The sequence below is a fragment of the Idiotropiscis lumnitzeri genome, chromosome 3 (assembly GCF_059441095.1).
Source record: "Idiotropiscis lumnitzeri isolate Australia: NSW breed Sydney's pygmy pipehorse chromosome 3, RoL_Ilum_1.0, whole genome shotgun sequence".
Taxonomy (NCBI): domain Eukaryota; kingdom Metazoa; phylum Chordata; class Actinopteri; order Syngnathiformes; family Syngnathidae; genus Idiotropiscis; species Idiotropiscis lumnitzeri.
In genome coordinates this window covers 10,414,185-10,428,295 of record NC_142393.1, presented here as the reverse complement: position 1 = coordinate 10,428,295, position 14,111 = coordinate 10,414,185, and the positions used below count along the sequence as shown (strand labels likewise).

General features: G+C 42.1%; 1 protein-coding gene across 1 annotated transcript in view; it reads left to right on the top strand.

Annotated features, from left to right (window-relative positions):
- Positions 1-12,445, top strand: part of LOC148339851 (1-phosphatidylinositol 4,5-bisphosphate phosphodiesterase eta-2-like) — a 33,886-nt gene extending 21,441 nt beyond the window's left edge. Inside the window, 13 exon segments of the mRNA XM_088289606.1 lie at positions 218-316; positions 742-842; positions 1,152-1,240; positions 1,571-1,753; positions 2,869-2,976; positions 3,097-3,221; positions 3,369-3,453; positions 4,291-4,437; positions 4,885-4,964; positions 5,602-5,679; positions 7,606-7,972; positions 9,874-11,424; positions 11,427-12,445. Coding sequence (XP_088145732.1) covers positions 218-316; positions 742-842; positions 1,152-1,240; positions 1,571-1,753; positions 2,869-2,976; positions 3,097-3,221; positions 3,369-3,453; positions 4,291-4,437; positions 4,885-4,964; positions 5,602-5,679; positions 7,606-7,972; positions 9,874-11,424; positions 11,427-11,476 — 3,063 coding nt within the window. The 3' untranslated portion in view covers positions 11,477-12,445.
- Positions 12,446-14,111: the final 1,666 nt, after the last annotated feature.

Sequence of the window (14,111 nt, the reverse complement as noted above, 5' to 3'; positions counted from 1 at the left end):
CAACATAAGCATCATTATCCCTTTTTAGGATCAACAAACAATACATAAACCTCTACAACGATGTACTTCAAAAACCAATACCATAAAAGCATAAATTGATATTTTCCACTTTATTTACAGTCAACTCAACATTCATCACTCGTTACCTTACACCTCCCCAAAACAGTGCAGATGAATGTCATGTTCAACATATGTGTCACTCAATTATTCTTAACAGGCTAAAGAGCAGGATGGATCAGTGACATCGGATGAGGCCAACTCCAGCAGCAATAAGCGCACGGGCCACTCATTCATGGGAAGCTTCTCTAAACGCAAGGTTTGCTTTTTATTTATTGTAGTGTTTTCTCCAGTCATGTTTGTTCTTTCATCACAAGGGAACCTGTCATGAGGGAGATTTATATTGACACCTGTGGGGTCTTTGTAATGAGAAAATTAAGCCCCGCCCCTCATTTCAACATAGTTGGTTGGCACTGAGATGCCAGCCGATGGAGCGAAAGGAATGTGTTGTTGTTTTATATATATATATATATATATAAGACATTGACTTGATCACAAAAACAGCAAATTGCTTCGTTTTTCCTCTAAGTAACAGAGGATGGTCCTCAACCCCCCAAAAATATTTGACCAGGTAAATACCAAACCGCAAATCTGAGGGCGCTCACAGTACCAAATGTTTAACTATGATGAGTTGTCATCCAGGAAGACTATCCATCTTCTACCATGTCCCTGTTCCCACAACAGAAAAAAATAACAAAGCTGAAGAAGACCTCAAGTTTGGAAGACACCGATACGGACCAGGAAAGCTCTAGCAGCGCATCACGAGCACCCCTGCATCACAACAAGTAAGGCACACACAGACACAAAAAGAATGTCTTGCTTCTCCATAACTGTCACGTGATAGTTATTAATAGTCCCAAATTCACGTTCTGTTTTCTAAATCCACAAAATCAATCAAACATTTCAATCTCTGTTGATTGTACCGCTCTCTATTTTATGACATGTCGTCACGCGCCAAGGTTGACTAAAAGTAATTAATATTTGCAGGTTTTGACAAAAATATGTTATCATATATTATTCCTACATTGTCTTCGAGCTGTACATTATTTAAATATGCCCAATTTATCATTTATGTCCAATTTCTAACTCTGCAGAAAGAAGAAAACCATGAAGTTATCCAGAGCCCTGTCCGACCTGGTCAAGTACACGTGCTCTGTGGGCCTCTATGACGTTGAGGCACAAGGTGTGTTCACCAGTCTTGCACGCATGCTCAGATCACTCGGTGAAATCTATACATAAGACACACATCATACAATATGTTGAACTAATCAAATATCTTGACATTTAGCGTAAGACAATAAAATGCGGGATTAACATTTTTTTTTTAGATATTTGGCCCGCAAACATTTTTCTGAAGACAATTTGTAATATAATATAGTATAATATAAAGTGTGAACTGACACGAAGAAGGTGACATCATAATGCTGCAAGAAAATGCATGAAATGAATCACTGCTTATAATTGCACAATCTTCCTTAATTGTTTGTTTGTCTTTATGTGTCATCAATGGTAGCCAACTGCAGCTGGCAGGTTTCATCCCTGAGCGAAACCAAAGCTCATCAGGTGATGCAGCAGAAAGCCAGCTCCTTCGGCCATTTTAACCAACGACAGCTCTCACGCATCTACCCCTCTTCTTATCGTGTGGACTCTTCCAACTTCAACCCTCAGCCCTTCTGGAACGCTGGCTGCCAGCTTGGTATGCTCTCGCACAGGTCACTACTTTGACAAAGTTTCGATAACTTTTGCTGCTGTTGCCGATGGCACTGTACTGCGGCACTCAGAAAGTGTTGGTGTTTTTTCACGCGTCATTTGAATCCGTTTATTAGCCTTTTGTGGAAGCGCCACATTGGAAAACGGTTCAATGTGAACAACAATAAAGGTAGGATGAAGAGAAAGTGCCTGCAAGTGGAAAAGACTGCATATGTTTCTCTCTGATAAATTACCAGAAAGAATTAAAGTACACTCCGACTTACAACACTAGGCATTAAAAAAAGGAGAAGCGGTGCACGATAAATTGCCACAAAATAGAATTTCGAGTTGTTCGGGCTACGCATGGCACAGGGGTAGAAACTTTTCCAATGTTTTTCTGCAATAGGCGAGATGGAGCATTTAGTAGAATGGAAATGTTTGCCTAAAGGGAGAACAACAAAAAGGCTTGCAGCAGAATGGCCTCGAGGGTCATTTATAATACGTGAGGTCCCAAACCAAATCCTTTCCCGATGTACTGGATTTCATTTAGTTGTGTTTTATTGGTGCCAGTCGTTCTGTACGAGAGGCGCGCAACTCCTTTAAGCGATTTCTGATCCTGATTTAAGATGTCAAACCACAAAATGATAAAACATGCCAAATCTTATAATTCAAAGTCAATTGCTTCACTTAACGTAAGAAGGAAAGCCATTGCTGTGACTTATTAACAATAATACTTGTGTTTAAGTGCCTGCCAAAATAATCTAAAATGCCAATGCCTAAAAACTTTAAACTAATCAACATCTCTATCCCGCACCATTAATGATTAAATGGAGCTTAGATGCCTTCTTACGGCTAAAATCAATGACTTGCTTGCTTGTTTTGGAAGCATTCAAAGTGACCGGCATATTGTTGGCCACACTTTTCCATTTAAATTTTTGCCCGTCACATTTGTTATGAATTTCAAATCTGACTCTCCTGGGTGTCAAAGTGAAAGTTCTAGGTAAGTATTGTATTAATAGCTGAACTGTACTCAATGAAGTGCATTTGAATGTTGCTCTCATTCCACATTATGGAACAATTTGTATCCTGCTGAGAGTAGTGTGGGAATAACTTTCATTACAGTTGCACTCAACTACCAGTCCGAGGGTCGGGTCCTTCAGCTCAACAGAGCCAAGTTCTACAGCAATGGCAACTGTGGCTTCATCCTCAAACCCAGATGCATGTGTGAAGGTCAGCAAGCTTACGTGGTCCGTGCATTTCACACATTTCATACATACATATATAAATATAAAAATGAAATGATTTGATATTTTCATGTGCACTACATGTCATTTTTTGTCCACATTTCAGGTGCCTTTAATGCCAATTTGGAGGATCCACTGCCAGGTCAAATGAAGAAACAACTGGTGTTGAAGATAATCAGTGGACAGCAGCTACCCAAACCCAAAGACTCTATGCTGGGGGACAGAGGAGAGGTAGGACCCACTCATGCTTATTTTGACAGGAGTGTACTTTGATACATATGTTGACATAAAATGTACTCGCATCATCAGTAGCATGCTGGAATTCAGTGAAATGAGGTCATATATTTATTGTTATGCTCTGTCCATGTCCCATATCAGATCATTGATCCCTTCGTGGAAGTGGAGATCATTGGCCTTCCAGTGGACTGCTCCAAGGAGCAAACTCGAGTAGTGGATGATAATGGTGAGTTTATGGGAATAATTTACAAGAATGGACTTTTTCGCACTTCAACTCTTGTTTTCAGCGCTTCTAAACTCGGTTGTTTTGTCGAAGTTTGCGTTACCTTTTGATCCATCGTTTAACTTAATCGTGAGTTGCAGAAGTTTTATTCGCAAAGCGGTGCTGCACCATCAAAGAGTGTCTAAAGAATGAATAAAACCACAATGTGCAGACCATGTTAAATCACATAATCATCATACCCCCATGTTCTTGTCCAGATGGTGACGTCAGAGCCAAAGATAGGGCTTCAACTATATGTAATGTGCAAAAGCCAGTGACAATTGAATCACCTCCGCGCAACCGCAGTCAATGGGAGAGCAAAATCAATCAATTAGAGACTCAAAATAATACTCTCCATATATGAACATTTTGCTATTATTGATTACTTGTGATTATGGCAGTGCTTTACTGGAAATAGTGGAACCACCTTCCAACATAAGTTGACTCTTGGCTACATACGATATTGGATTGGATGTTGTTATGATATTTGCTCACTGAATTTGAAGAGACAATTCAAACAAAGGAGAAACCGTGATTTATCAGACTTTTTCCAGGATCACGCAGCCCGAGTTTTGAACTGCTTTTATGGGTTTTGATGTATTATTGAAGAGTCCAAAGAGACCTGCACATGCAACACCTCCCGTCTGCACACAAAAACACACAACCTGAATCATTTATCACTTTTAAGTTGCGTTCCACTCTACAACACTCACCTGACTCGCCTTTCTCTGCCCTCTCCCTCTATCACTTGTCTCAATTTTTCTCATCAACTTTTCATTTCTTACTTTTACACTCCTGCAGGTTTCAACCCCATGTGGGAGGAAACTCTGGTGTTTACGGTCCACATGCCAGAGTTGACACTCGTGCGTTTCCTCGTGTGGGACCACGACCCCATCGGTCAAGACTTCATTGGCCAGCGTACCATCGCCTTCAACAGCATGATGCCAGGTATTGTAAAACTTACGCATCGCCTTTTTGGGGCTGTTTTATTGGGTCGGGCAAAATAGTGCAGTATTTGCATTGGGAATCTTTTCTAAATGGGGCAGCACGGTTCGTACAATGGCCTCCTGTGCGGAGTTTGCATGTTATCCTCACGCCTGCATGAATTTTCTCCCGGTGCTCCGGTTTCCTCCCACGTTCCACTAACGTATATGGTAGGGTGATTCAACACTCTAAATCATCCCTAGGTGTGTTTGTGAGCGCCGATGGTTGTTTGTCTTTGCGTGCCCTGCGATCGGCTGGCAAATAGCCCAGGGCGTACCCCGCCTACTTCCGAGATAGCTGGGATAGGCTCCGGCACCCTTGTGACCCTCTTGAGGAGAAGCGTCTCAGATAATGGATGGATGGATCTTTTCTAAATGACTTGACCCCCCTTTTTTTTTTGTTTGTGTGCAGGTTATCGCCATGTGTACTTAGAAGGTATGGAAGAGGCTTCCATCTTTGTTCATGTCGCTGTACATGACATCGCTGGTAAGGTAGGTTTTGCTGTCAAAGCCAAATAGATACCTTATACCCCCCCATCCCCTCAATTAAACATCGGAAAATTATTCAATTGTTTCAAATTTCCCTGCCTGATTGCTTATAGTAAGACGACATGTGGACAATCAGATTGGATCTGAGTCCCCACCTGAGTTGTACACCTTCTGTGCAGATTAAAACTATACATATGTATTTTTTTTAAACTACACAGGGAAATTAAAGTAGAGGCATAGTTAGGTTTTTCTTTTTTGGGCTGTTTGTTTTAATTCCTTACCCTTTTTATTGTTGGTGTCGTCCACATCTCACTATGCTGCATTTATGTTGAAGGAGGCTTCGAATAGGGCCAGTGTGTATTCCTTCTATTTCAATTTTGAGAAAGAATGCAGCCGTTGCTCTGAAAACAATTGTTGTTGCTTCCTCTGTTTCAGTGCACTCAGCCGTCTGCAGTCACTTGTAAAACTGTTCCTCATATTGTCCTTGTTGCGCATCTTGTCTTTCGCAGAAGCCTCGTACTTCTTGTTGTGCTTTATATCTTACTTCCCGCCACACCGGTGTTTTATTTCCTCTTCATTTGCTCCCATCTGATTCTCTCTTTCTCCCCCCATTTCTGCCTCTGTCTGTCTGTAATTCCAGTGGACCTCTCTTTTACCAAATGATTCATTTCGAAGCAGGACATTTTTAGGGACGTTGAAGCTGCCGCTCAAAGCTCAGGTGTAGTGACACCCAGTCGGCACCTTGCATGAGCCCAATTGACACACTCCCCCCTGCACATGTCCCACTCGTCCGCTTTACATAGAAGAGCAACTCATGTCTCACATGAGTTATTGAACGCTTGGCCTATCTGCACTTCCCGTGATCCATCAAGTAGATCCAATGTCTTTAACTCTAGGGCTGTTTGAAAACCGAAAAGTTAATTAGGGAATCTGCCCAGCATCCTTCTATTTTTTTTCTTTTCTTTGAATTGTACTTTGGCATCATTTTAGTTCCATCCAGTTTATTAAAACAAATGTTAAACATTATTAATTCAGTTATTAACAATTATCATTTAAAATTTGGATTACATAGATCCCTCATTGTGTGTCGTGCGTGCATTTCTTTGTGGCGGAATTACACAGGGGTTGCTTGGAGCACCTCTTTCTCCTGCGGGAAAAAAAAAATTGCTCGAATATCGTTAGTGAATTTAGTGACCAATCCTTGGGTTTGTGTTACTTTGTCTTTTAAATCAGTTGTAAACCAGACCATACACTCGTCTGATTGACCAACTTCCTCGCTCCCCATTGTCCACGACTGCTCCTCTTTGGCTAAGTCCCGCCCAACGTTGTAACCTGGACGCGTCGTATAGAGTTTGGTGCTCACAGACAGAAATTATATTGTTTTACATTGCTTCAATTTCACCGCAATGTGTGTCTGCTTGTGTAATACAGAACGCTGTGTGTGAAATTGTATTATCGGACATTTAGCGACGTTAAGCTTTTTTTTGCATTGTGTTTTAGACCAGGTCTTGGCAACAAGCCAGGCAGCAGCTGTGGTTCCGTGAGTTGAGCATTTTAGAATGTTCACATTTTCTGCAGTTACTCCGCTGATGTCGCACCAAGACAGCGGGAGAGATGCTGAGTGGGCGGGCGTCCAATGAAAAAGGGGCAATTTATTTTTAAAAAATATTCCAAAATGGATTGATAGAATTAAAAATCAATTCCAATTCTCCTGAGCAAAAAATGACATTGAGTTTGTGAGTGAAAACTTGATCATTTTACATTAGCGGTTCCCTTTCGAAAATCATGCTTCGTTTTTAGCTTCCGATCATTTAGGCCACTCACTTCTTTTTAGAAGACTTCTTTTCTTTTCTGTTGTTTGTTCCTCACTTTTACTGTCACTTCAGTGTCGACACTAGGACTACTTGGATCTACTCCCAACATTATTTTAAAGTTCATTTACGTCGGTGTTTACTTTGGAATGACTCAATTTATTATTGGACGCAAGCAAATCTTCACAGTCATCACATTGTCTGGATGTTTTTGATAGTCAGACGTCATCATTGTCATATCGGTCGCTGATATTTTGTTAATCTTACTGAGCTTCTGCTAGGCACAGGAAACGTTCACATATTTGAATTTCAACATAATTTAGTGTGCTTTATAGTAAGATTTGAACCAAATTCAGTGTCCAGTGTTATCAGTAACTCGTACATTGCTTCAGGCATCCATTGATCATTAATTGGATCATCAGAAGGATGAATTTGAAAATTAATCATATAAGTTGTTACATACAGTAAATATATAATCTACTATTAAGCAGATGTTAACTCCAACTATCGTTGTTCTTTACACGCAAAAGCAATAACTAAATTGTTATAAATTTCATTTCACTTTGAGGAAGCTTAGCTTACAACTGGAAGATCTTTATAAACACTGGGTGACCCAGTTTTGTACCACAAGAAAGTACATGTGGACGTGTTATGTCTGTGTTAACTCCTTAATTTCAGCATGTTCACTCCTCTAAAACTGTGTTTCGTCAATAATGCAGTGTACCAGTGTTATCCGCATTATGGCAGCATTTATTTTCGCTTCATCGTCTGTGACATTCGTCATTGGTATTTCACCATGTGTTTGACAGTTTTGTTTCTTGTGCTTTCATTAGGCCAAAGCAGCCAGCGGCATAAAAGGCCTGTTTCACAGAAATCCAAAGCAGTCCTCCCTAGACAGCCATGCTGCTGCACAGCACAGCCGTAAGCAGCCGTTTGGTGCCCACCTCCTGCGGCGCACCGCCAGCGCACCGACCAAAGGTCAGCCCAAAGTCAAGAAGGGCCTCCCTGAGATAAACACCAAAGACTGCAACTCGGAGGGCACAAGTGAGGACCGAGAGTCTGAGGACAAGGCCTCCGCTTCCTCCTCTCACCAGCCGACACCACCACAACTCCGCAATGGCGATTCACTGGCATCCCACCAAGCCAAGGGCCAATGGGAACACCCCGACACCAATGGGACTTTTCACGCTGAGGGTAAAGGTAAGAGCCCTCGTTTTGCTCATCGGCGTCCTTTGAGCGAGCCTTTGAAACGGGCCAGCCGACTACGCTTTCACGATCCAGATATGAAGCCGGGGGTTTTTGCACGAGTTTCGCTCAACAGCTCAAGCAGGGTGGGAATGTCTTCCAACTGTATCACATGCGTGATCGGCTCCAAGGAGAGTCCAGACGCAGAAAGAAAGGGTGGTGTTGAAGAAAGGCAGGGATCACACCCAAAATTGGCAGAGGACCAGCAAAGAAATAATTGTTCCCCCAAGAAAGTAGAAAAGCCGCAACCGACAGCTCATTGCCAGCCCCGAGCTTCTCCGCGAGCTTCTCCGCCAAGCTCACAGTCACTTCCCCACTCTAAGCAGGCCCAGTTTCAGTACTCATCCCAGGCTTTCCTACGACCCAAGCCTTTCCCCAGATCCAAAGCCAGGCAAACGCTGGCTGTCCACCACATCCAATCTCAGCCAGATGCATCACAGAGGAATGCCCTGTCATGCAACATTCCCCGTAGACGCTTTCCCAACACCGTCACACCAGTGCAGAGCCTCACACCAGATTGTAGGACCAACCTCCGTTGGCATCAGACCACAATACCCAAATATGGAACGGTGTGTGGCGCTGCCTTCATACCATTCGCAAACAGTGATGGCAATCAGAGACTCTCACTCAGTGATGATAGCAGCAGCTGTGACAGCTTTGGCAGCCTGAGCAGCTTTGACTCCTTCCCAGTGCTGCCTCGCAGTTCTGTTCTTGACAGCCGCAAGAGGGTCGTAGGCACTCTTCAACGTGAGATGAATGCCCTGTTCGCCCAGAAAATGGAGGAATTGCGTCATAAATCACCCCTGTTCTTCGCTGGTAAGATGATGAGGCGTAGTATGCAGCTGTATGCTGCGTAGTCGCCCTGTGTACTATAGAAGATCAATTTTAGTTGAGCTCAAGATGACCCCATATCCTCCCAGACCACCTGCTGTAGGTTTGATAATAGTAATCCTGGTGTTTGCTCTCCTGGTAGTAAGCGCAAACCTCAGCATCCTGTGTCCAAAATATTTTCTTTCAAATCCTCTTAGTTTCCTTTAGCATTATTCTTATTTAAACGCTTTCTCCAAAAGTGACTAAATCCCCTCTCAGATATTTGATTCAAATTATGTTTGTCTCTGTCCGAAATACGCAATCGGCTACTCCCCACGTCTAACAGATAACACAAATGGTAAGTTTTGACTTCATCATGAATGGAGGTCATCTCGGTGTAACCATCCAAATATGATTTAAGTTTTTCTTTTAAGGAACAATGAGGCTATGTTTCTGAGGCTGTGATTTATTTTCAGGAGGCATTTTAGGTTTAACATGCTTTATCTTGGGTTATATTTTTGCACGCATGCAACTATCTCTTTTCAGTGTTGAACAATTGTTAATTATAGTCCCATGTTATGGATATCAGTTCATTACCTCTATTAATCAATGCTTTTCTCTGGAAGCTGTTCCCTCGACCCCCATCTCCTTTTCTTCCCAGTTTTTGCTGAACTCCTTTTTCCTGTTTTTCCCTTTGCACGCTCACTCTGTTCCTAGTGCAGAATTGAGGGGATGACCAGAGCCAGGTAAACCCGCTGATTGCACACAACCAAATACTCAGCTCAAACACTGTATAGACAATTTTATATGCATCTTCACTTCACCCATTTTTCACTCCATCTTACCCACCTTTTTCCTCCTCCATTCACTTGTGTTTTTGTGGGTGCTTTTCTTTGTCAGGGTTGATTTTGAGTTCGAAATAAATATTAGGAAATTTACATTCTCGATGCTGTATATATATATATATATGCACCAAATCACTTTAATCAAATGCAAAGAATATTCAAATGATCAAATTCATCGTGTTGCATTTTTTCCCCCCACAGACTGTTCTCCAGTGCAGAGGCCAACTGCTCCACTTCCATTTTCTGCACAAAATTCCAGGGATGCTAAGAAGACACATTTCATCTGCTCTGACAGCATTCCTGAGGACAACTTTTCTTCACAGCATTCCTCAGCATTGCTGCGGTCACACTCCACTCCAATGAATGCTGAATCCCATTTGACAGTTCTTCCAAATCGGTTACCCAGCAGTCCTAGTCCAGTGAATCTTGAAAACCAAAAACTCAAAACACCTACTCGGACAGTGTCTCTCCCAGTGACCTCTGCTGAAGAAAATATTCTGATGGAGTGCACCCAAAGTCCCCAAACAGTCAGTACTCGATTATCCTTAGATCACACCAAAAGCCAGAGAGAAAAAAACCTGCAAGCTCTTACGGGCGAGACAAACAATGTGGTAAAGTCTGAGCCCAGATTGGAAACTTCTTGTGCAGTAGTGCATGTTGAAACTCCTGCCGGTGAATCCCAAACAGCTCATGCTGGCAGAACAGTCAGCAATCTGTCCTCACACACACCAATAAGAAGAACAAAAAGCGAAAGCCATGTTCGAGCGAGGGCCCAGTCAGTAGTACCAGAAGTATGCACAGATGCTACTCTGAACGACCGTCTTTGGAGCAAGCTCGAGCCGGGTAGCCATCGAGACAGCATGTCGTCGTCCTCCAGCATCTCTTCCAGTGACACCGTCATTGACTCGTCCCTGACCAACTTGACCAGGAAGAGTCTTGCTAAAACAAGCGTCCCACGTGACCACGACTGTGCCAGCTGCCACCATTCAGCACTCGTCTCCTTTGATAGCCTGACAGTCAACAGAAGCAAGTCGAACCCTAATCTTGCGCAGATCGATTGCTCCACGTCTCCCATTCTGCAGCAGCGCCTCGTATCTCCTGATGACCCGACGAACAGACTTACTCAAAGACGGCATACCTGGAGTCGGCTCTTCATGGAAGGACTCAAGCAGTCATCAGCCAGGACATCATCAGCTGCTCCAACCACAACTGCCTTGTCCCTGTCGAAAAGCCTCGGGGATCTCACATCGGATGATATTTCTTGTCACTTCGACAGCAAGTACCGCAGCATCAGTCGGAGTTTCATCGTTAGATCAACTCGGGACCATCTTCGAAAGGGCAGCCCGGCAAAAGCCCGACCAAACGGTGACCTGACGGAGCAGCTACGAAAGCTGACAGATGTGGAGCCCCTTACGGCGAGTGACTTTGCCCCTGAAAACAGATCTAGTGATTCTCAAGGGGAATCTGTTGACGAGCCACAATCCATTCGGAGGTCATCTTCCAGGAGCCAAAGCAGGGTGCGATACATTGCAAATCGAGCCAAGAAGGCCCAGGAAAAGCAAAGGCTCCAGAGCTTGATTCAAGGCAACAGAAACTTTGGCCATTCCGACAACATCAACGGAAGTACTGCTTTCCCCATCGAGGAGAGGGGAAACCCTGAAGGGGCATGTTGCATAGTAAGGAGTCCCTGTGCCAGCCCAAACATGGTCAGTCTAGCCACGTATTTCGGCTCCCCCCCTTCAAGACAGTTCAGTTCCCAGAGCCTGAAAACAGTGAGGTCCTCTTCAAGCTTCGACTTCAGTAACTGGACCCCTTGAAATGAAATGAACAGGTGTGACACACTCAGAGTGATCTACTTTTTTAAAAAGGTTCCAAAAAAGTATTGTTGTATTTATTTGAGGTCAGAAAAGGAAACTGATTCGTCTCAGGACGAATCTGGATTCAGATTGTCCTGACACACGGGAATACGTTTCTCTTCTCAAAGCAAATGATTAGCAAGCCCACCAAATCAAGTGAAAATGACCTTTTTTATGGCTCTTTATGGCAATGACTTTGATCTATTCTTGTTTGTGTATTTTAGGAGGTAAAACATCCAGTAGCAATATGTAAAATAGAGGCTATCTCTTCTTATCTTTAAACCCAGAAATGTATCATCTAAATTTTACAAACATACTGTTGAGATTCTTATCTGCATTATTATTTGTAGCCCACCCATCAAGCAATATTACAAGAGCGATGGCATTGTTATCGTGTGAAATATAACCGGCCGTTGTATGCTAAACGATGAGCTCATGTTTTACCAGCTGAGAAAAAGAACTTTGTTCATATATTTTGCAAAGCAAGTTTTTAAGTTTTCATTTATGCAATAGTTTGTGTCGTGCTTTCTTGTAATGCAACCAAGCAGCGAATGATTTTGACCTGTAGCATGTCACAGCACTGAGAGAATTCCTTTTTAGCCCATTTTAGGTGACTGCATGTTATATGCACTGAATTATTTATCCCATGGATGGGCTTTATTTTACTCAGATTTTTTCTTTTTTAGATCAAGATGTTTAACGTCCCAAACTTTTTGTAGAACACTTTATTGGTGTTCCCAAGAGAATCACATTGTAATCTGTTCTTCTGCATAGTCCATGCTACTAAAACAAAGCATGTTTATTTGTTGGCCTGCTGTAACGTTTGTACTGACATGCCAGTTATTTGTGCAAACGTTTTAGGAATTATATTTAATTTAACAAAGTGAAATTAAATGAATAAATTCCCCAAAACTAAAGGTTTCATTCAACTTTTTTTTCAAGTGATCCCAATCTGTGACGAAAAAAAACTAAAAAAGTGGAACCTCTGATATTGAACACTTTCTGACATCCAATCTGTTTGCTTTCAAATTCAAAATTCTTAACGCTCTGGAATTAAGTTATTGCAAAGCTAAATAGTTGTCAAATTAAAGCCGTCATAAATTGTCCTGAAAAGTTTTTAAGTATTAGTGGAATATTCTTCATAATCCGAATCAGAATGTCCCTTATTGTCATTGTACTCAGTGTACAACGAGATTGGAAAGCTCCCCTCTTCAGCGCAGTATGACAAATGATTTAATTAATATTATCGTCAATTAAATTAAAGATTAAATATTTAATAATTAAAAAATACGAAATTAAATAAATAAAACACAGTATGTTACCTTTGTAAAACAAAAAACAGGTTTGCCGTTGTTTATTTGGATGATAATCGACGGACAAAGAGGAGCAGAATCACTTCATAAAAGAATTTCACTTGTGTAGTTCTTTCTTTTGAGAATGTTGAGTTATTGTTGACCTCTCATATTTTCTGGAGCAGCCATTGACCACTTTCAGTCTGCACTTTAATCCATGATAAAGGTAGCCTCTGTGGTGGCTTCTGAAAATGATCAAACATGCTCGTGATGCTACAGCAAATTAGTGTCATGACATTTGGCAGCTAAAATCCATGCTTTTTTTGTGACTTTAGAGTGCTATTCCCCCTGAAAGTTCTTCTATAATTGAGCCTTACGCAAAGTGACATGTGGAGGGATTTGACCTTGGATTTGGTGAGTGTGCTTTCTGCTCTAATTATCAACTCTGCTTTGGTGTGTTTACCAGCAGTGACCTTTGGCAAAAACCCATCAGCCCCCCTACAAGAGGGGAGATGTTTTGCTTTTTTTTTTTCAAGACATCAGGCTGCACAATGGAGTTAACCACGCAACTGTCACCCGCTGCCTCGTGATTACTAAATTACTACAAGTGAATTTGTTAGGAAAGCTCTCAGTCGGAAATGTTTTCAAAAATCCGATAAATAGCCACGGCAGTATGTTTAGGAATCAATTTCAACACGGCTCTTTGACGAGCCCTTTGAATTCCCTTTTGTAATGAGTGTGATCAAATCTGCATATCACCGCAAAGTAATTCAAATCCCAACTTGAACCTTCAATCTTCACATCCAGAAAAGCACAGAGCCACTTCACGCTTTCTCACGACACTGATTCTTCAAAGCCTCGTCCATTGTCACTTTGTGCTTTCCAAAGCTGACGGCCTCCTCTGGCTCGCTGTCACATTCTGCTGGGCCTCTTCTTCAGCTCTGAGAGACTTTGTGAAGCGCAACATGCTTGTTTTAGCGCTGCAGACTCCTTTCCAGCCAGCAAAGAAATACAAAAGACAGCTTCATTAGGATTCCTAGACAATCCCAGACACTCTTTTAAGGACGTATTTATCTAGACCGCTTGGCGCGACTTTTTATCTCAATTGAAACCTCCTTCACTGTTTGGCACTTCAGTTCAGGCCTAACAGAATGTTTTGTCTCCAAAAGTGAATGAAAGCCCTCCTTCATGATGAAGTCACTACTTATTTTTAAAGCTCCATCAACTTGTTGGACTACGCCAAAACCCACAGCAAAAACAAGATAGCTTTCATGGGACATGAAAAAAAAAT